Here is a 23134-nt window from a genome sequence, read left to right as displayed (position 1 = left end):
TTTCTCTCTTGCAGTCGACCTGAGCAGCGGTAGCAAAGGTGACTGTGGAACCAAATGACTGGCGGCAGGTGAACCGGACCTATGGCGACTCGAGCGAACCAGAAACACGAGAAAGTAAATGTGAGCGTATGGACTTCGCGGATCCACTGTGAATGCATCTCTGTCCCCTTTAGCTTCTTCTCAGTGGGAGAGATGACAAGAGAATGGAGGAGGAGGAGATAAGGGCAGACGGGTCTACAGCTGCCTTCCTTGCTCATTTAGTACCTATCAGCAGGGCTTTAGGCAAAAGCTTGTTAACTTTTCAATGTTGTACAGAATTACATTGAGTGGAGTCTGATAGTATCTTACATATTTGGCACTCTTGGCCAAAGTCAAACACCTGTTTAAATTTTTGAACCACATAGGAGCTTCATTACAAATGAAAATGAAATATTACTTTTTTGAACCAAGCAAGAAGCAACAGTTATTAGACCTCCTACTTGCCAGATTACATGACGGCATAGTGCTGTCCACCTATATTCATCAGGCTTCAATGCCTTTCTTCATACTTATTACATAGAGAGACCATTGTGAAATGTATATACAGGATATATCCAGGATGTATTGCAAAAGTTCACGGTAATTATAGAATTTGTCTGGGACAATAAAACTATAGTTCTTTGAATTTTACAGAACAAGTGACCCAGCAGCTGCACCTAAGGACTCTTAAATGACACCTGAAGTGAGAGGGATATGAGGGCTGACACATTTATTTCTTTTTAAACTATGAAAATTGCCTGGCTGTCCTGCTGATCCTCTGCCTCTAAAGGAGCCCATACACCTAACGATTTTACCGCCGATATACAGCAGATTCGATCACTGTGATTGAATCTGCTGTGAAATCGTTGCGCAAACGCTGACAGAACGATCGATTTCTGTCCGAAATCAATCGTTCCCGTCGATTCGTCCGTGCGGAAGATTTTGCTCGATCGGCGGCGGGTCGGGAGTGCGTCGATAGCGGTGTTCGAATGCCCAACGACCGACACTAGCGGCAATACATTACCTGCTCCGGCCGGCGCGACTCCCCCGGTCTCCGCTGTCTTCTTCTCCGCGCTGGGCTCCGGGTCCGGCCGGCTTCACTGAACTTCCTGTCCCGGCAGGAAGTTTAAACAGTAGAGCGCCCTCTACTGTTTAAGCTTCCCCCGGCAGGAAGTTCAGTGGAGCCAGCCGGACCCGGAGCCCAGCACGGAGAAGAAGACAGCGGAGACCAGGGGAGTCGCGCCGTCCGGAGCAGGTAATGTATGCAGGGGGGCGGCGGCAGCGGAAGCTTCACAGATTGTGATCGGTTTCATGCTGAAATCGATTCACAATCTGTTTGCAGTAAAGGCAGCCATACGATCCCTCTCTGATCAGATTCGATCAGAGAGGAATCTATCTGTTGGTCGATCTGATGGCAAATCGACCAGTGTATGGCTACCTTAATACTTTTAGCCACAGATCCTGAACAAACATGCATCAGATCAGGCGTTTCTGACTGCAGTCTGACTGGACTAGCCGCATGTTTGGATCAGGTGTGCGATTCTGACACTACTGAAGCCATAAAGATCAGCAGGACTGCCAGGCAACTGGTATTGTTTAAAAGGAAATAAATATGGCAGCCTCCATATCCCTCTCACCACAAGTTCCCAGTGACTGAATGTATGACAAGCAAACATTTAAAATGTAACTAAAACGTAACCAAAGTCACAGAAATGGGACAATACGGCTTCCAGTGTGGTCAATCTGAAATTTCCCTGCCTATTATTAATTGCAATTGTTTTTTATAAGGTCCTTTACATTGTGCCATTGTACAGAGACATTTTATTATGCTGACTCTCTTCAGTGCTTCTAAATAGGTCAGGTTGGCCTATAACTGGAACTACGGATCATCTAACATGCAGATTGGAAGATAAGCCCTCATCATGTACTGCATCAGCATATGCTCAGTGACTATTGCGTACTGTAACCAACAGAAATAAGTAAAACATTAGTGCATCTCCATCAGTGTGTGGAGGATGTCTTAAAACGAGGCTGTGATGCAATATACTTCCCCTGCATTACTCAACCTAAAGCCTCATATACACATCCAATTACTGTTGCTTGCAAGGATTGGGTCTTAATCCCTTTTGAGATTTTGTCCGTCAGGACCTGACCTAATGTTCTGAGAATGAAGCAATGTATTGCTCCGTGGGTTGCCCAAGTCAGCAGTGTTCAATGACTTATGGGTTACCTCAATAACTTCATTCAATTATTAACCTTCAAGAGGAACTCCAGTGAAAATAATGTAATAAAAAAAGTGCTTCATTTTTATAATAATTATGTATAAATGATTTAGTCAATGTTTGCCCATTGTAAAATCTTTTAAATCCCTGATTTACAGTCTGACATTTATCACATGGTGACATTTTTACTGCTGGCAGGTGATGTAGCTGCTGCATGCTTTTTTGACAGTTGGAAACAGCTGTAAACAGCTATTTCCCACAATGCAGCAAGGTTCACAGACAGGAAACTGCCAAGAGTACGTACTCAGAGTTTCTTGTGGGAGGGGTTTCACCACAATATCAGTCATACAGCGCCCCCTGATGGTCTGTTTGTGAAAAGGAATACATTTCTCATGTAAAAGGGTGTATCAGCTACTGATTGGGATAAAGTTCAATTCTTGGTCGGAGTTTCTCTTTAAGTTATTGAGGTAACCCATAAGTCATTGAACACTGCTGACTTGGGCAACCCTTGGGCAACCCACGGAGCAATATATTGCTTTATTCTCAGTACATTAAGTCAGAGTATTATTACCTGTACTGCCAATTCGGTTTGCTTGTACTCGATTCCTTTTGGGCAGTTTGGGTTTGAGCTATGTACAGACACGATAGAAGCCTACAGGCTAGCAATGCTTTCTGTCTCTATGGGTAAGTGCGACATTCTGGGGTCAGCGGGGCGTTGGCAAGGATCCAACATTCTAGATCTTTAGGCAATGCCTTCAACTTCCTGTTAGATCGAAGGGCCAAAGGATAATTTCCGACATGTCCGATCTGCTCTCAATTTATAACGAGATAGATTTCGTGCAGTAGTGATCTGAAAAGCGATCCAATTTCGACCCATCAATCTGATGGGACATTGCATTGTGTGTACCTAGCATTAGGTTCAATTAATTGCAGTGCCTGTCATTCACCAATCATATTCTGCCTTTCCTCAGAATCAGAATTTTTATTTCCGCCAAGTACGACTGGGTCGTGCCCGGAATTGGGCTTGGCACAGAGCAGGGCTTAGATACAGGAAATGACAAACACCAAAATAACACGATAGCATGCATCAGACAACATACAATACAGTAATTATATAACAGAAACAGAGAGTCCAGAGAGTTCTGCAGTACAGACATGCTTAACCACTTGAGGACCACAGTCTTTTCGCCCCTTAAGGACCAGAGCCTTTTTCTCCATTCAGACCACTGCAGCTTTCACGGTTTATTGCTCGGTCATACAACCTACCACCTAAAGGAATTTTACCTCCTTTTCTTGTCACTAATACAGCTTTCTTTTGCTGCTATTTGATTGCTGCTGCGAGTTTTAGTTTTTATTATATTCATCAAAAAAGACATGAATTTTGGCAAAAAAATGACTTTTTTAACTTGCTGTGCTGACATTTTTCAAATAAAGTAAAATTTCCTATACATTTGAGCGCGAAAGTTATTCTGCTACATGTCTTTGATTAAAAAAACATTCAGTGTATATTTATTGGATTGGGTAAAAGTTATAGCGTTTACAAACTATGGTGCCAAAAGTGAATTTTCCCATTTTCAAGCATCTCTGACTTTTCTGCGCACCTGTCAGGTTTCATGAGGGGCTAAAATTCCAGGATAGTACAAATACCCCCCAAATGACCCCATTTTGGAAAGAAGACATCCCAAAGTATTCAGTGAGAGGCATGGTGAGTTCATAGAAGATTTTATTTTTTGTCACAAGTTAGCGGAAAATGACACTTTCTGACAAAAAAAAGAAAAAAAAAAGTTTCCATTTCTTCTAACTTGCGACAAAAAAAAAAATGAAATCTGCCACGGACTCACTATGCTCCTCTCTGAATACCTTGAAGTGTCTACTTTCCAAAATGGGGTCATTTGTGGGGTGTGTTCACTGTCCTGGCATTTTGGGGGGTGCCTAATTGTAAGCACCCCTGTAAAGCCTAAAGATGCTCATTGGACTTTTGGCCCCTTAGCGCAGTTAGGCTGCAAAAAAGTGCCACACATGTGGTATTGCCGTACTCAGGAGAAGTAGTATAATGTGTTTTGGGGTGTATTTTTACACATACCCATGCTGGGTGGGAGAAATATCTCCGTAAATGACAATTGTTTTATTTTTTTTACACACAATTGTCTATTTATAGAGATATTTCTCCCACTCAGCATGGGTATGTGGAAAAATACACCCCAAAACACATTATACTACTTCTCCTGAGTACGGCGATACCACATGTGTGGCACTTTTTTTCACCCTAACTGCGCTAAGGGGCCCAAAGTTCAATGAGTACCTTTAGGATTTCACAGGTCATTTTGAGAAATTTCGTTTCAAGACTACTCCTCACGGTTTAGGGCCCCTAAAATGCCAGGACAGTATAGGAACCCCACAAATTACCCCATTTTAGAAAGAAGACACCCCAAGGTATTCCGTTAGGAGGATGGTGAGTTCATAGAAGATTTTTTTTTTTTTGTCACAAGTTAGCGGAAATTGAATTTAATTGTTTTTTTTCACAAAGTGTCATTTTCCGCTAACTTGTGACAAAAAAAAAATCTTCTATGAACTCACCATACTCCTAACGGAATACCTTGGAGTGTCTTCTTTCTAAAATGGGGTCATTTGTGGGGTTCCTATACTGCCCTGGCATTTTAGGGGCCCTAAACCGTGAGTAGTCTTGAAACCAAATGTCGCAAAATGACCTGTGAAATCCTAAAGGTACTCATTGGACTTTGGGCCTCTTAGCGCACTTAGGGTGCAAAAAAGTGCCACACATGTGGTACCGCCATACTCAGGAGAAGTAGTATAATGTGTTTTGGGGTGTATTTTTACACATACCCATGCTGGGTGGGAGAAATATCTCTGTAAATGACAATTGTTTGATTTTTTTTACACACAATTGTCCATTTACAGAGATATTTCTCCCACCCAGCATGGGTATGTGTAAAAATACACCCCAAAACACAATATACTACTTCTTCTGAGTACGGCGATACCACATGTGTGACACTTTTTTGCAACCTAGGTGCGCTAAGGGGCCTAACGTCCTATTCACAGGTCATTTTGAGGCATTTGGATTCTAGACTACTGCTCACGGTTTAGGGCCCCTAAAATGCCAGGGCAGCATAGGAACCCCACAAGTGACCCCATTTTAGAAAGAAGACACCCCAAGGTATTCTTTTAGGAGTATGGTGAGTTCATAGAAGATTTTTTTTTTGTCACAAGTTAGCGGAAAATGACACTTTGTGAAAAAAAAAACAATACATATCAATTTCCGCTAACTTGTGACAAAAAATAAAATCTTCTATGAACTCATCATACACCTAACAGAATACCTTGGGGTGTCTTCTTTCTAAAATGGGGTCACTTGTGGGGTTCCTATACTGCCCTGGCATTTTAGGGGCCCTAAACCGTGAGGAGTAGTCTTGAACCCAAATGTCTCAAAATGACCTGTGAAATCCTAAAGGTACTCATTGGACTTTGGGCCCCTTAGCACAGTTAGGCTGCAAAAAAGTGTCACACATGTGGTATCGCCGTACTCAGAAGAAGTAGTATAATGTGTTTTGTGGTGTATTTTTACATATAACCATGCTAGGTGGGAGAAATATCTCTGTAAATGACACATTTTTGATTTTTTTTACACACAATTGTCCATTTACAGAGAGATTTCTCCCACCCAGCATGGGTATGTGTAAAAATACACCACAAAACACATTATACTACTTCTCCTGAGTATGGCGATACCACATGTGTGACACTTTTTTGCAGCCTAGGTGCGCTAAGGGGCCCAACGTCCTATTCACAGGTCATTTTGAGGCATTTGTTTTCTAGACTACTCCTCACGGTTTAGGGCCCCTAAAATGCCAGGGCAGTATAGGAACCCCACAAGTGACCCCATTTTAGAAAGAAGACACCCCAAGGTTTTCCGTTAGGGGTATGGTGAGTTCATAGAAGATTTTATTTTTTGTCACAAGTTAGTGAAAAATGACACTTTGTGAAAAAAACAATAAAAATCCAATTTCCGCTAACTTTTGACAAAAAATAAAATCTTCTATGAACTCATCATACACCTAACAGAATACCTTGGGGTGTCTTCTTTCTAAAATGGGGTCACTTATGGGGTTCCTATACTGCCCTGGCATTTTACGGGCCCAAAACTGTGAGTAGTCTGGAAACCAAATTTCTCAAAATGACTGATCAGGGGTATAAGCATCTGCAAATTTTGATGACAGGTGGTCTATGAGGGGGCAAATTTTGTGGAACCGGTCATAAGCAGGGTGGCCTCTTAGATGACAGGATGTTTTGGGCCTGATCTGATGGATAGGAGTGCTAGGGGGGTGACAGGAGGTGATTGATGGGTGTCTCAGGGGGCGATTAGAGGGGAAAATAGATGCAATCAATGCACTGGGGAGGTGATCGGAAGGGGGTCTGAGGGGGATCTGAGGGTTTGGCCGAGTGATCAGGAGCCCACACGGGGCAAATTAGGGCCTGATCTGATGGGTAGGTGTGCTAGGGGGTGACAGGAGGTGATTGATGGGTGTCTCAAGGTGTGATTAGAGGGGGGAAATAGATGCAAGCAATGCACTAGCGAGGTGATCAGGGCTGGGGTCTGAGGACTTTCTGAGGTGTGGGCGGGTGATTGGGTGCCCGCAAGGGGCAGATTAGGGTCTAATCTGATGGGTAACCGTGACAGGTGGTGATAGGGGGTGATTGATGGGTAATTAGTGGGTGTTTAGAGGAGAGAAGAGATGTAAACACTGCACTTGGGAGGTGATCTGATGTCGGATCTGCGGGCGATCTATTGGTGTGGGTGGGTGATCAGATTGCCCGCAAGGGGCAAGTTAGGGGCTGATTGATGGGTGGCAGTGACAGGGGGTGATTGATGGGTGGCAGTGACAGGGGGTGATTGATAGGTGATTGACAGGTGATCAGTGGGTTATTACAGGGAATAACAGATGTAAATATTGCACTGGCGAATTGATAAGGGGGGGTCTGAGGGCAATCTGAGTGTGTGGGCGGGTGATTGGGTGCCCGCAAGGGGCAGATTAGGGTCTAATCTGATGGGTAACAGTGACAGGTGGTGATAGGGGGTGATTGATGGGTAATTAGTGGGTGTTTAGAGGAGAGAAGAGATGTAAACACTGCACTTGGGAGGTGATCTGATGTCGGATCTGCGGGCGATCTATTGGTGTGGGTGGGTGATCAGATTGCCCGCAAGGGGCAGGTTAGGGGCTGATTGATGGGTGGCAGTGACAGGGGGTGATTGATGGGTGGCAGTGACAGGGGGTGATTGATTGGTTATTGACAGGTGATCAGTGGGTTATTACAGGGAATAACAGATGTAAATATTGCACTGGCGAATTGATAAGGGGGGGTCTGAGGGCAATCTGAGCGTGTGGGCAGGTGATTGGGTGCCCGCAAGGGGTAGATTAGGGTCTAATCTGATGGGTAACAGTGACAGGTGGTGATAGGGGGTGATTGATGGGTAATTAGTGAGTGTTTAGAGGAGAGAAGAGATGTAAACACTGCACTTGGGAGGTGATCTGATGTCGGATCTGCGGGCGATCTATTGGTGTGGGTGGGTGATCAGATTGCCCGCAAGGGGCAGGTTAGGGGCTGATTGATGGGTAGTAGTGACAGGGGGTGATTGACGGGTGATTGACAGGTGATCAGGGGGGATAGATGCATACAGTACACGGGGGCGGGGGGGGGTCTGGGGAGAATCTGAGGGGTGGGGGGGTGATCAGGAGGGGGCAGTGGGCAGGGGGGGGGGGATAAAAAAAATAGCGTTGACAGATAGTGACAGGGAGTGATTGATGGGTGATTAGGGGGGTCACTGGGTGCAAACAGTGGTCTGGGGGGTGGGCAGGTGGGGGGTCTGAGGGGTGCTGTGGGCGATCAGGGGGCAGGGGGGGGGAAATCAGTGTGCTTGGGTGCAGACTAGGGTGGCTGCAGCCTGCCCTGGTGGTCCCTCAGACACTGGGACCACCAGGGCAGGAGGCAGCCAGTATAATAGGCTTTGTATACATTACAAAGCCTATTATACATATGTGCAGCGGCGATCCGGGTGCTAGTAACCCGCCGGCGCTTCCGAACGGCCGGCGGGTTACTACGAGCGGTGGGCGGAGCGGGTCCCCGGCGGCTGATCGCGTCACGAATGACGCGATCGCCGCATAGCCACTCCCGCAGCCGCCCCCGCCGATGGGCGTATTGCGGTCGTTTGGGCTCAGTCTTTGCCGCCGCCTATCGGCTGGGGGCGGTCGGCAAATGGTTAAAAAGACTATTCCAGCTAGTAAAGTAAAGCACAAACGGCTTAAGGAGGGGCCTCTCTTCCTTTGGTGATGGCGGTGGGGGATGGGAGTCTAGAGTGAGTGGTGGCTGGATAGTGTAATGGTTAAGGGCTCTGCCTCTGACACAGATGACCTAGGTTCGAATCTCGGCTCTGCCTGTTCAGTAAGCCAGCACTTATTCAGTAGGAGACCTTGGGCAAGACTCCCTAACACTGCTACTGCCTATAGAGTGCGTCCTAGTGGCTGCAGCTCTGGCGCTTTGAGACCACCAGGAGAAAAGCGCAATATAAATGTTCTGTGTTTGTTGTTTGTTTGTTAGAGAGTTCAGTGATTTGACAGCTGAGGGGAAGAAGCTGTCCCTGTGCCTAGAGGTCCTGATGTAGATGGCCCGATACCTCTGGCCTGAACGAAGCCAACTGAAAAATCTGGCGCCTGGGTGCGAGGGATCATTCGCAATCCGCAATGCTCTGGAGCGCAGTCTGGTGTTGTAGAGTAGGTCCAGAGGGGGAAGTGGTTTTCCGATGATTCTCTCCGCTGATTTGATGACCCTCTGTAGTTTGTGTCTGTCGCTGGCAGAGGAGCCAGTGTACCAGACTAGGATAGAAGAGCACAGGATGGATTCGATTGTGGCTGAGTAGAAGCTCGTCAGAAGTTTCTAGTCCATGCCGAACTTCACAATTCAGCTTCCAGGAACTGAGGATTGGTAGTTTTGGGAAAATGACACCAGCTGGACTTACTGTATAAACACATAGATTTTCTGCATCCCCTCCAGTTCTAGCAAGAACATGTTGACATATCTAGACCCGCCCCTTTCTCAGTGACAATCCTATGCACATAGTGTTGCACGCATACTCACAGCCAGCTGCTTGTCGTTCCCCAGCATGTACGTTTGTGCTTTGGCCGGTAAGTCTCTGTTGATGTGACTGACCACAAAGAGAGATGCCGGGAGGCGGATGGAGCTGCTGACCAGGACGCTGCCCCATAGAGAGCTGTAGAACACTTCCTGGCCAACCACCATGGACAGCTTCTGCAGCAACAAATCAGTCCTGTGAAGCAGGGAACACACACAGTAGATTAGCATGACTGGCAGAATCGGAGCTGCTACATGCTGATATCTGGAATAAAAACTTATCAGAAAGCTTGAAAAGGAACCAAGTGCCATTTTTTTTCTGCTGTTTGTCCTTATTTCTAATGGCTATAGGAGCTGAAATGTTCCCTCCTCACTACCTATTATCTATCCAGGGAAAGGTGTGAAGATAGCATCTGTGGCTTCTCTAAACTCTTTGACGTGCAGTGCCCTATCTCTCCAACCCCCTAACTGATAAAAGCTTTTGTTTGCTCTCTGCAAATTTGTGCAATAGAATAATTATACCAGTCCTTATCTGAAATTCCTGAGGTTGGGCAGGCCTTGGAAGTTGGGCAAAGCCTCTGCTAAACTTTTAAATGTAAAAAGAAGAGGTAAAAGTGATTTTTTTTAATAATGAGCCACATTGTTGGCATGCATTTGTAAAGTAATATTGAGATGCCCTTGGACTTTAAGGTATACCGACCCAAGGCAACGCTAGCTAAGTTAAGCACCGAGATATGTTCATGCTGGATCCACATACTTTAATGCATTCTTCTCCTTGTTCCCCCTGCTCTCCATAATCACTCTTTGAAAAATGTGTCGGCTAACGTCAAATTTTCAGACAGGAAGAGGCGGGATACCGGGATGGGAGAGATAGGGAGGGTGATAGGAGGGAACTTCGCAGTAAGCCCGCCCCTTCCTGTCTGAAAATTTGTCTTTAGCAGATGGTAACATTTTGCAAGGAGTGATTACAGAGACCGGCGAGAATGAGGAGAGGAATGGAAAAAAAACAGAGAAGTATGAAGATCCAGCATTAACTTACCTCTGTGCTTGGCCTTAAATCAGGTATGCTTTAAAGAAAATATTAAAGTGAACTTGCGGTAAGAGTGATATGGAAGCTGCCATATTTATTTCCTTTTAAACAATACCAGTTACTTGGCAGGCCTGCTGATCTATTTGGCAGCAGAAGTCTTGAATAACACCAGAAAAAAGCATGCAGCTAGCCTTGTCAGATTGGATAATAATGTCAGAAACACCTGATCTGCTGCATGCTTGTTCAGGGTCTGTGGCTGAAAGTATTAGAGGCAGAAGATCATCAGGGCTGCCAGGCAACTCATATTGCTTAAAAGGAAATAAATATGGCAGCCTCCATATCACTTTTTAGTCCAACAGTAATCAGAATTGGATCGATCAGACAGGTATAAAGAATCTCCTACTTTCCAAAACACAGATTTCAGGAAATCAGAGTACAGGTCAGATGAAACTGTCTGGAGTTTTCGCATCTGCGCAAAGTATGGCCTGTCAATCACTCAACCAGGGAAGCCAATAGAAAGCTCCAAATGTGATTGACATTGACACACCCACCACCTACAGTGGGATGGATCTAGTTACCCCTTGTAAAGCTACAGGTTTCCCTGTATATACTGTAAGAGCGATCGCTAGTTTTATGGGTACTTAACTGTCACTATTTACTTTTATGGTGCTTTCCTTTCTTGCACCGTAGCCTATTTTAGCTAACTTCTGATGGAACTTAGCCTAGCTTAGTAGCGTTGACTTCTGATTGCAACGCTGCTTACACCAAGATCTGCAATGATATTCATATTCTTGCTTTGCTGATGTAACTAAGACTAAAGGAGATTGCTGACAACATGAACACCTTGTATTTCTGCGTGAAGCCAATACATTTTGTTTTACTGCTGGCGAGTGTCCATGGTCTACATCGATTTGCTACAGCTATGTGAATGTCAAGCTACCAGACTAAGTGCGGTCATTTGATCATTGGTGACGACAGTAACCAAGGGCAACCACATTAAATATTACAGATGGTACAATAAAGTCCTGGCAACTTTGATGTGTGTATGGCCTATTATTATTATTAGTCTTCCAAATCTGATTAGCCTTGTTGAAAGGTCTGACTTAGCTCCCACTCATTCTGTCGATTGCAGAGATAACCTGACAAGCTGAATCTTGGACCACATTTGTAGTGAATACACAGGTTTGTCTGTGTTTATTATATGCTTCCAATGAAAACCTAGACTCTTCCTACTTGTACTCAGGCCTCCAGTCCTTACCTGTCATATATCTCTGATCCTTCTTCTAGGCCTGGAAGTAATCCAGTGATGAATGCCTGCAGACTGGGCAGCAGAGATCTCTGGAGGGGCAGGAAGTAGGTCTCATACAGGCCCAGGAGGATGGGCTTCACAGACATGGCAGCATGGGACAACAATGGGAATAGGCCCGAACTTTAAAGAGAGCACAAAACACACAGAATTAACCTCGACAAGTCCCAGAACAGAGATAATCACATTATTCTGCATAAAGCTTGGTTCCTATCTGCTGCCAGACCATGTGCAGCCAGCGGGAGTGGACAGTGTAGTGTCCACTCATATGGTCCGCTGTGGTCGGCTGGAGCCCGGGGCAGATGAGTTAACACCATAGGCTATAAGGGGGAACGTATCCACCTGTCCGGAATTATCGCGGACTGCACAGAAGTGCGACCCATTTACTGTAAGTGGACATGTTGTAGGCTGACAAGTGTGAATATATACAGTGGGATGCGAAAGTTTGGGCAACCTTGTTAACCACTTGCCGACCGCACACTCCTACCGTGCGGCGGCAAAGTGGTAGCTGGAGGACCAGCGACGCACATCTGCGTCGCCAGGTGCCTCCCTAATTAATCAGGAAAGGCCGCTCGCGCGCGCGAGCGGCCATTTCCTGTTAGATCACGGAGCGGGTCTCCGTGAATAGCCTGCGAGCCGCTGATCGCGGCTGGCAGACTAAATGTAAACGCAGGAGACGTTTGTCTCCTTTGTTTACATTGAACGGCGCTGCTGCTACAGCAGCGCTGTAAGGCAGATCGGCGATACCCGGCCAATTAGCGGCCGGGGATCGCCGCCATGTAACAGAGGACAGCCTGTCCCAGGCTGCACAGGACAGAAAGCGTCCTGTGCAGCCTCGATCACCAGGGGTGAGAGGGAGGAGAAGGAGGGGGGAATTTTGCTGCGGAGGGGGGCTTTGAGGTGCCCCCCCCCCCCCCCCCCGCAACCTCCAAGCAGGCAGGAGCGATCAGACCCCCCCTGCACATCATCCCCATAGGGGGGAAAAAAGGGGGGCGATCTGATCGCTCTGCCTGCAACCTGATCTGTGCTGGGGGCTGCAGAGCCCACCCAGCACAGATCATAAAAAAAACACGCTGGTCCTTAAGGGGGAGGGGGGGGGGGGGGGGGGGTAAAGGCTGAGTCCTCAAGTGGTTAATCGTGATGATTTTGCTGTATAAATCGTTGGTTGTTACGATAAAAATGTCAGTTAAGTATATCATATAGGAGACACACACAAAGATATTTGAGAAGTGAAATGAAGTTTATTGGACTTACAGAAAGTGTGCAATAATTGTTTAAACAAAATTAGGCAGGTGCATACATTTGGGCACTACAAAAAAGAAATTAAATCAATATTAACAAGGTTGACCAAACTTTCGCATCCCACTGTATATTCATTTCTCAGCTCAAGTGGGAACACAGCCTTGTGGACAATCTACCGCTACTTGGGCAATTACAAGTGGAGTACCGCGACTGCGCTATGAGCGCATTGTACGGAAGTTACGAGCCCATGCTACTCTGATATAAACACGTGCAGTAACCCACACTGTGAGTGCATGGTATATTTAGAGCACCCAGGCATCCAGGCCTATGTCTCCTGCCTCCGTAGGCTAAAATAAGGGAGAAGTGGGGTGTGATCACAATCAGCCAATCAGAAACTACATACATACATGCATGCATGCATGGATGAGCACACTGTAATTTTACCTACTCCCCCCACTGGAAGCCACCCCCTCATGCGCCATCATTACTGTTCTGCTCCATTCCATTGGACAGCACAGTCAGTTTGGGTATAACTAAGCCATGTCTGTACAGCACTCATTACTTGCAGTGTTGCCATATTGATTGCGCAACATTCGAGAAAGGTGTCACACAGAACATGTGTATGCACCTTAAGACCAAATAACCTACCAGTACCGTATATGCTCCAATATGAATCGATTTGAGTATAAACCACCGTATCGCTTCTCTAGAGGTACAGTGCCCCCCCCCCCATATAGTGTTCCCCGTGTCTTACCTAAACAAGATTCCTTCCCGAAGCTGGCAGTTTTTTTTGTCTTTTACAGCTGCCAGGTGGGTATACTTGGTGTGACCATAAGACACCACAATTATGAAGAACAGTAGATGCCAGGACACATTTCCCTGCATCCTAGCATCACATTAGAAACCATGTTCTCACATGGGCAATAGAGGACTTTAAAGGGACTCCGAGCACCTCTCATGGGCATGCCTTCAAGACTCCGACCAGTACTGCAAAGTACTTGAAGATGCATACCATTCTGTAGCTTGTGCTCTCCTCTTTCATTTGCTGCCTGAATCGCCGTTCTACACTAAATAATTTTCGTTCGATTCCAATTTAAAAATTGCGACTGCCATCTTGGCTATGTTATAACTTTTGGGTCACCCCTGTCTTCTCTGTTAGAGAAGTGCATCACTGAATGAAGCAGGAAGAGGAAGTGACATGCATGGCTATTGCAAGAGGCTCCTCCAGAGGGGTCATAGCACGACTTTGTTGGAAGTCGTCTGGCTTAAAGGCATGCCCGTGAGAGGTGCTCGGAGTCCCTTTAAGACAGTATAAATAGGTGCACTGGCTTGTAAAGCAGGAGATCCTGGTGTACCTTACCTGTACAGGAAGAGGTCTCTGGCCAGCCATTTTGTGCCAATTATCTTGAAAATGATTTCGTAGGTCTCCAGGGCTTTCAGGTGCACCCCGCTTGGCAGAGCTGGGTGGAGGCATTGGGCCAATCTCTTGCTAATTATCAGACGTCTTGGCAGTAAGCAGTACTTCAAATTGCTCTGTAGCGCCTACAAAAGAGGAAAAAAATGTTTAGTATCATAGGAAACCTAGATGTTATCACTGGTAACATTGTAAGCCTCTGGCAGGGCCCTCCCCTACAGTATTTCCAGCTTGATTATGCAATCTCACTGTCTGACACCCCTCTTATGCCTGGTACACATCATGCAATGTCCCATCAGAGAGATGGTTCGAATCAATAATATCCGACAGATCCAATCTGATTTCTGATCGATTTTGTATAGAAGTGATTGGAAAATCGATCAGAAAAATGATTGGAAATCAGATTGGACCTGTCGGAAATTATCAATTCGATCCCTCTGATGGAAAATTGCATTGTGTTTCACGGACTACAACAGACTATTTTGACCAAAGACACTGAACTACTGTTATCAAAGACATTTGCATGATCGTTTTCTTGTGAGCTCCTTGTGTGTCCTACCTTGTATGTTAACCCAATTATATATTGTGCAGCGCTGCGAAATATGTTGGCGCTTTATAAATACAATAAATAATAATTACAATAAAACTATGACTGAGTGATGTTATCAGCAAATCATCTCTTTTCAGTGTGTGTGCTCATTTTATGAACTATCAGACCTGATGAACAGATAACTCAGCTATTACTATTACTCTGTACTTCTATAGCGCTTACACATTTTAAAGATATCATAATTAGGCGCCTGACACCCTAATCTATCAGCGATAGTGGCACGGATATCAGTGGGAATTCCTGGATGTGGTCAGGGTTAGGCATTGGTGGTGGTGGTGGTGGGGTGTTGGTCAGATATCGGGGGATCAGATAATGTATCGGGGGGGGTCCTTATTGGGGTGTGTGTGTGTGGAGGGGGGGGGGGGGGGTATTAGGCACTGGTAGATGGAGGGCTAGTGTCAGAATAGGGTTAGGTTTTGTGTTGAATATGGTGGTGGATTTTGTGGCGTGGAGGGGGTCAGTCAGAATTGGGTATCAGTAGGGAGGGGTCGGCTAGGTATCGGTAGAGGAAGGGCTCATGAGAGAATAGGGTTAGGTTTACTGTTCAATATCAGCAGAATTTGCGGCAGGGGGGTGGTTAGTATTAGTCACTGGTGGTGGTGGTTGGTTGACAGGCTGTCAGATCTGTTAGGTGCTAGCCGCTGGAGCTAGCTGCTGGCTGTTTTCTTTGTGTCTCTTGCCTAATACCGTGCCTGTTTACCTGACTATCCCTCTGCTGCCTAGACCGACCTTTGCTAGTTTTTGACCACTCTCCTGTCTCATCCGTTGTACCCGATATTATAATAATGTATGACTTGTGGCTTGTTGACTACAATATTGCATAACGGTACACCACTGACGGACTGACAACTGATTACTGTGCATGACCCTGGATGATATCTGCCTGTATCACTGCCTGGTGGGTCTTAGAGGTACCACTGTCTTAACTACCTAAAGTCCGCCTAACGCCAATGGGCATGACCAAGGCGGAAGCCCCAGGACCGCCTAAAGCCAATTGGCGTCAAGTCCTTGGCCAGGGATTTGCAGGAGATCGCGCTTACCAATGCTCCGCTCCAACATCAGTCTCCCAGTGGTGATCTCCGCTAGGAGACTGTTAGATGGTGAAAACACTGTCTATTTACTGTGTACAGTGCTGCGATCCACAGCAGCACTGTACTGGGGACACAGGAGCGATCTGCTGTCATAGCTGAAGCCTATGACAGCCGATCGCTATGATTGGCTGGCGGGGGGAGGAAGGGACAGACGGGTGGGGTATTAAAAAAAATATTATTTATTAGAAAAAAAAACAAGAAAATATTTACATTAAAATAAACAAACATCCTGGCAGGGTAAAGACCACACCAAAAGAAAGCTCTGTTGGTGGGCAGAAAGGGGGGGGGGATCACTTGTGTGCTGAGCTGTACGGCCTTGCAGCAAGGCCTTAAAGCTGCAGTGGCCAATTAAGTAAAAAATAGCCTGGTCACTAGGGGGGGTTTAAACTCAGGGTCCTCAAGAGGTTAAAGGACAATTGTAGTGAGAGGTATGTGGAGGCTGCCATATTTATTTCCTTTTAAACAATGCCAGTTACCTGGCAGCCCTGCTGGTCTACTTGGCTGCACTAGTGTCCGATTAACACCAGAAACAAACATGCCGCTAATCTTGACAGCCCTGACAATAATGTCAAAAACACCTGATCTGCTGCATGCTTGTTCAGGGTCTATGGCTAAAAGTATTAAAGGCAGAGGATTAGCAGGATAGCCAGGCAACTGGTATTGCTTAAATGGCAGCCTCCATATACCTATTGCTGCAGTTGTCTTTAACCCCATCAGTTCCTATATCTTGCACATTAAAGCATGGGTATAACTGTGTGCTGGGTAGATGCAACTTGTCTTCTGAGGCTAAGTGGGGACACAGCACATAGAGTGAAGACTGCGGTGGAGATTGGGGCATAGAGGCTGATATAGGATGATGGATCCACTAGATCTAAAGCTATGTACCCACGGGCAGATGGATTGGGGTTCCCCGCCGACGAATGATCGTTCCCAGATCAGTCTGTCTGAATCTGCAAGTGTCATGTGTAAACAATTGTGTAAATAATTGTCTACACGGTTGTGGCAAATTACCACGAAAGTCAATGGGGATTGGAACAATGCTCCACAATATGATCCACTATGGCGGTCTTTTAAAAATGAGCAATCGCCACGGGTGACCTGTGTCGTGAAACCTCATTTAACAAATTTTAGTTAAATGATATTACACAATATCACGGAAAAAATTTTTGCCTTAAAAAAAAAAAGATTGAAAAATTGTGTCGTGGGTATGGACCTTTAGATTCACCATGTTGATGTCCAACATCCGGTCAGGTGCTGAGAGAATAATAGGATGGTCACTACACCAGACACCATGTTTAAAGCGGATCTGAGATGAAAAACTAACTATAACAAGTAACTTGTCTATATATCTTATCTAAAGTTTAGATAGTTTACACAGCATATCTAGCTGTAAACAGCTTCAAAAGCTTATGATTATTTATGGACAGATCTGGAATTCCTGTGATACAATGAGGGTAGCCATGTTCTGTTTGTCACATTGTCGCAGGCTGAGGGCTGGAGATGCTATCAGTTTGCCTGTGTGTAAATTCAATCCCCTCTCCTCCTCCTTCCTCCCCCCTGCCTCTGAAATCACTGGCTAGTAACCTCCTCCTCCTGCCCAGACTGAGCTCCCATAAGCCCTTGCTACAGTGTCAAGGCACAAAAGGAGTTGTGGGCGAGGCTTGTTTCATTTATAGGAAATTAGAGTATTAAAACAAAACAAAAAAGTATTTGGCTTGAGGAATGCCCTATAAACTATATGAAAAGAACACAATCATGCAATGAGTAAAAGTTTTACTCGGATCCACTTTAACATTATCACAGTGTGACATCACAACTCATCTACCTCAGTCGTCACCAGCACTGTCAGTAAATTACCGTATGTTTAACTGCCAATTTGGGACCATCATCAACCACCACTAATCTGCAAATAATCTAGTAACACACAGGTATTTGGGCACAGAGTACAAGCAGGTAATAGAGAAGTGTTTGGTAAATATAGGCAGCCAAAAAGATGATCTGTTCCGGCACAGGATGTGATGCCGGGTGCGGGTGACAAATACAGCTGTGCCGAAACTTCCTCAGTGCCAAAACAACATTCAGCAATTTTACACATAAACTATGTAATCTGGGCTCTGGTCATTCAGGCTCAGAGAAACCAGCTCCAGATTCCCTCAATAGACAAGAATGCTTTGGAGGTATAGGAGGCAAGTTTATAAAAGATTTGGTTTTTTGGGGGGTGGGGAGGGGGGGGGGGGGCGTAATGCTAAGGGGAAGGGTACTGTGAGGGGTAGGAGGGGCTTTAAAGGATAGGAAGTCTGCTAGGGCATGTAGGGAGTGTAGATAGATAGCATGCTGGTTAATGCTGACATGAACGCAGAACTTCCTCTCTGCTGTGAAAGATATGCAACAGAATTTAATTTCTTTGCTTTTGTGGAAGTAGACCTAAGGTTAACATTTTGTGTTTACAAATTAGCTGCTCTGCCGTGGCAGAGGAGATTCCTGAGTTGACACAGCTGAAAGATCAAATTACAGTTGTAATTAGTCACATATGCGAGGGAATTAGACAGGCTAAACTCTCTAAATACATACGGGTGCCCTTCTCTATGTTTTCCTGCTATTCTGTACAACATTTAAGGTCCACTTTAAGGGTTTTTGGTATAGTGTTTGAGCCTTTGAACGGGGTACAAATCCTAGCTTAAGCCAGTACTTAAAACAGAGTCTTTGGGTAAGACATTTGTTAAAGGGGAACATTTTATTAAAGGGGAACGCTGCCTGATGTGTTTTTTGGAGGGGAAAATTCTATCGGGTGTTCTTGTGGGGGGACATTAATGCTTCCAGAAGATGAAGGGGGAAATGCTTCCAGATGTATTTTCACGGAAACACTACCAGATTATGTGAATTTTGCAGGAACAATGCCAGATCATGTATATAATGCGGGAAGCACTGCCAGATCATGTGAATATTGCAGGAAATGCTGTCAGAGCATGTGTATGTTGTGGGCAAACTGCTGTCAGAGCATGTGTATGTTGTGGGCAAACTGCTGTCAGAGCATGTGTATGTTGTGGGCAAACTGCTGTCAGAGCATGTGTATGTTGTGGGCAAAACTGCTGTCAGAGCATGTGTATGTTGTGGGCAAAACTGCTGTCAGAGCATGTGTATGTTGTGGGCAAAACTGCTGTCAGAGCATGTGTATGTTGTGGGCAAAACTGCTGTCAGAGCATGTGTATGTTGTGGGCAAACTGCTGTCAGAGCATGTGTATGTTGTGGGCAAAACTGCTGTCAGAGCATGTGTATGTTGTGGGCAAAACTGCTGTCAGAGCATGTGTATGTTGTGGGCAAAACTGCTGTCAGAGCATGTGTATGTTGTGGGAAAACTGCTGTCAGAGCATGTGTATGTTGTGGGCAAAACTGCTGTCAGAGCATGTGTATGTTGTGGGAAAACTGCTGTCAGAGCATGTGTATGTTGTGGGCAAAACTGCTGTCAGAGCATGTGTATGTTGTAGGCAAAACTGCTGTCAGAGCATGTGTATGTTGTGGAAAAACTGCTGTCAAAGCATGTGTATGTTGTGGGAAAACTGCTGTCAGAGCATGTGTATGTTGTGGGAAAACTGCTGTCAGGGCATGTGTATGTTGTGGGCAAAACTGCTGTCAGAGCAGGGGAATCAGCTGCAAGATCATGTGTATTTTGTGAGAAATGCTGCCAGATTGTGTATTTTTCATAGGTGGGGTTAAATAGCGGGATCCCTATTGAAATAGGCCCTCCACCATGTAGTGTGAAAAAAATTTGGCCCTCCATACCCGTGAAGTTGGACAGCACCGCTCTACTGCATTTTACCAGGGAGCAAAATCATAACGGTGTTATAATTAAGGGGCAATTTTGAGGTTGAATTTGAAAAAAACCGACACTTCAACAAGATAAGCGCAGAGACCGATTATCACAAATGATGCTCAGATTGCCTGCATTTCAGGCTGTGTCTAGCGGCCTGACTGAGGCTTGGCTCTGAGTGTATTCAGGACCACATTCCACACAGCAGTTTTCTCAGCCTTGTATGCTGTGACAGGAGAACAGTCTGCTAGGCGGCAGCACAGAGAGAAGGAGTGTTGTGTTATCTGCTCTGTAGCATGTGATCAGCAGCTCAGGCCTGTCAGTGAAATGTACACACACAGCCTATACAGGACACACACTGCCAGCATTGGTCAGCACTGACCCAACCCGCTCTGCCAGCCTCACAATAACAGCCGTTCTGCCTGATGACAATGGAACCCGTGACTGAGCCTCAGAAACAGGTTCCACCACCAGGAAAAGGAAGCTTTCAAGTCACCTAAGCCTCCTTTCTGCTGTTCTCTTAAATACCCAAAGTTAAATTATCCAAAAAAGCATGCATAAACTACAAACTGTGCCACCCTCCCTGCTAACCCTTCTCCGTCTGTGTCCTATATTATGTGTGGAGCGTACATAGCTGCAGTGAGGAGGAGGGGGGCACTGGGGACCACTTCTCCAAGGTACCACAAGGGTTGTGCCAGTGCCCAGTAAATTAGGAAGAGATTTGTGAAGACAGCTTCTGCTGACGTTAGAGAGCATGTGAGATCCAGAAAACCTGCTCTGGATTCTTTAAAGTGGACTTGAACCTCCACAGGACAGAAGGAAAACAGAGAAATAAACCCTGTATGTATGTAGAGAGCTTATATGGTTTAATTCCCCATCTGTGTTTAATTATAAGTTGTAATCTGATCTCTCCCCTGAGTCACATGACTGCCACGGCAGAGATGGCAGATAAGCTCATTTGAAAGCACAGCCTGTTAACAATAAATCTGCCTCCATGAGTCAGGAAGTAGACACAGTGCAGATTTATTGCAGGATTTGTATCAGCTGTAACAAAGACTTTTTTTCTAAAAAGGTTATTATGCTGTTGTGTATCTTTTAGAGCAGAGGACGATCTGAGCTCAGGTTCGCTTAAAAAAACTATTGTGCAATAAAACTCTTACCTGCAATTAAACAAGAGATTTTAGTGTTTCAGCGCTGACAAATCACACCATAAGTCATTAACATGCACCACACACACGGGAACGACAATTATGCTAAAGCTCCAATCTTTATTTTAATCAAGTTCAACTGAATGTGGCCCACTTCCCAGCTATGTACAGATAGCCAAATAAGTTCACAGTTGTTGTTTTGGAAACAGCGCTCATGCATCAGCTTGCCATGACCCCTTATTATAAACCACCCACTACTCAGCAAGACAGTCCCCCCTCCAGCTAGCGAATCACCAGATCCAGCTACCACACTGGGTCTCAATGCGCATTCTGCATGCTGCATGGCTGCTATTTATCTTCTAGCAGTCCTGACGATGATGTGATATGACACAGGTAAGAGTTTTCAGAAGTTGTTTTGGAAACAGCGCTCATGCATCAGCTTGCCATGACCCCTTATTATAAACCACCCACTACTCAGCAAGACAGTCCCCCCTCCAGCTAGCGAATCACCAGATCCAGCTACCACACTGGGTCTCAATGCGCATTCTGCATGCTGCATGGCTGCTATTTATCTTCTAGCAGTCCTGACGATGATGTGATATGACACAGGTAAGAGTTTTCAGAAGTTGTTTTGGAAACAGCGCTTATGCGTCAGCTTGCCGTGACACCTTATTATAAACCATCCACTGATCACTGACGACACCGGAGACAACAGTGAGCCAGAGAGGTGGGGGGTGGCCATACACCCCGAAGGGGGGACCGTCTTGCAAGAACCCTGAGGGATTATTTACAATAAGGTGTCACGTCAAGCCGATGCATGAGCGCTGAAAACTCTTACCTGTGTCATATTACATCATAGTCAGGACTGTTAGAAGAGAAATAGCAGCCATGCAAATGCGTAACATGCAGAATTGCCCAGATGCATTTAAAATGTTCACTGCAGGTGCTTATTAATGAGGAAATGTAATGCAAATAACAATAAAACAGCTTATTTGTTTGCAATATGAATTTCTAAATCATTCAGTCAGTGTTTGCCCTTTGTAAAACCTTCCATCTCTCTGATTTACTGTACTTTCTGACAACAATTTTAGTTTTGGCAGGCGTCTGTGGAATGTTAGTTTACGGAGAGTTATAAAGCCATTAGAAAAGATATCTGGTGTCCCAAAATGCTCGGGGGAGGGGGGGGGGGGGATAAAAAAAAAACAGCCTAAGCCTTAGTGGGAGAGCAGGGCTACATACCAATATACAGCAGTATATAGATATAGTGCTTTTTATGCTGAAACCAGGCTATTTAACGTAAATGTAGGTATCGTTAATAATTTACTGCATTCTACAATATGTTGTTGTGGTTCCTCTTTCATGCAATCACATGACTGCCATTTCTCTCACCTCAGAAACACAAATTAGGGTCAGACAGGCGGAAAAATGACACTCTTGTGCATCATGGACACATCATTTTATTTTTTTGCAACCTAAGTACACAAGTAAAAAGATAAAAGCACCAATTATTACCCTTGCAGAAAGTCCATTGAGTTTGCAAACCGCACACCCGGATTATAGGCTTCAATTCACAGAGCTTTATTAAACACTTTATCAAACGTTTGATAGTTTACATCATGAGTAAAATCTAATTTTGAATTCACTAAGTTGTTATAGATTTATTGAACATTTTATCGATAAAACATTCGATAAATCTATAACACCTAAGTGAATTTAAAATTAGATTTTACTCATGAGGTAAATTATCAAATGTTTGATAAAGTGTTTGATAAAGCTTAGTGAATTGAGGCCATAGTGTCTATTCTGCATGCTGGTAAGCGTAGAAAGGTTCGATCAGTCCTTAGCATTTGAGCATTGGTCTACCATAAGCCCACCCTACAGGTGAAATCTCCCATCATCCTCTGCAAGGTGCCGCATACCTCTGTACTTTCTAAATGAAAAACTATTCACATTAGGCTGAGACTATTAGACCTGGCAAACAAACCAGGATCAATGAAAATCCCTGCATGCCTCACAATGGCTCTAAATGACACAGAGAGGTGCGATAATTGATGGACTGCACTGTAGAACCTGCATTTCCTGTCCGCCTTCAGCCTATG

General features: G+C 45.1%; 1 protein-coding gene across 2 annotated transcripts in view; it reads right to left on the bottom strand.

The window, feature by feature from the left end:
* Positions 1-23134, bottom strand: part of DOP1B (DOP1 leucine zipper like protein B) — a 232104-nt gene that overhangs the window by 104194 nt on the left and 104776 nt on the right. For both annotated transcript variants that reach the window (XM_068270459.1, XM_068270460.1), the window contains exons 3-5: positions 14325-14506; positions 11675-11845; positions 9393-9582 (exon numbers count right to left, since the gene is read on the bottom strand). In XM_068270459.1, coding sequence (XP_068126560.1) covers positions 9393-9582; positions 11675-11845; positions 14325-14506 — 543 coding nt within the window. The remainder of the gene's footprint in view (positions 1-9392; positions 9583-11674; positions 11846-14324; positions 14507-23134) is intronic.

This window comes from Hyperolius riggenbachi, chromosome 2 (assembly GCF_040937935.1).
Source record: "Hyperolius riggenbachi isolate aHypRig1 chromosome 2, aHypRig1.pri, whole genome shotgun sequence".
NCBI lineage: Eukaryota > Metazoa > Chordata > Amphibia > Anura > Hyperoliidae > Hyperolius > Hyperolius riggenbachi.
Note: the sequence above shows the minus strand (reverse complement) of the source record. Positions and strands in the feature narration are given on the sequence as shown.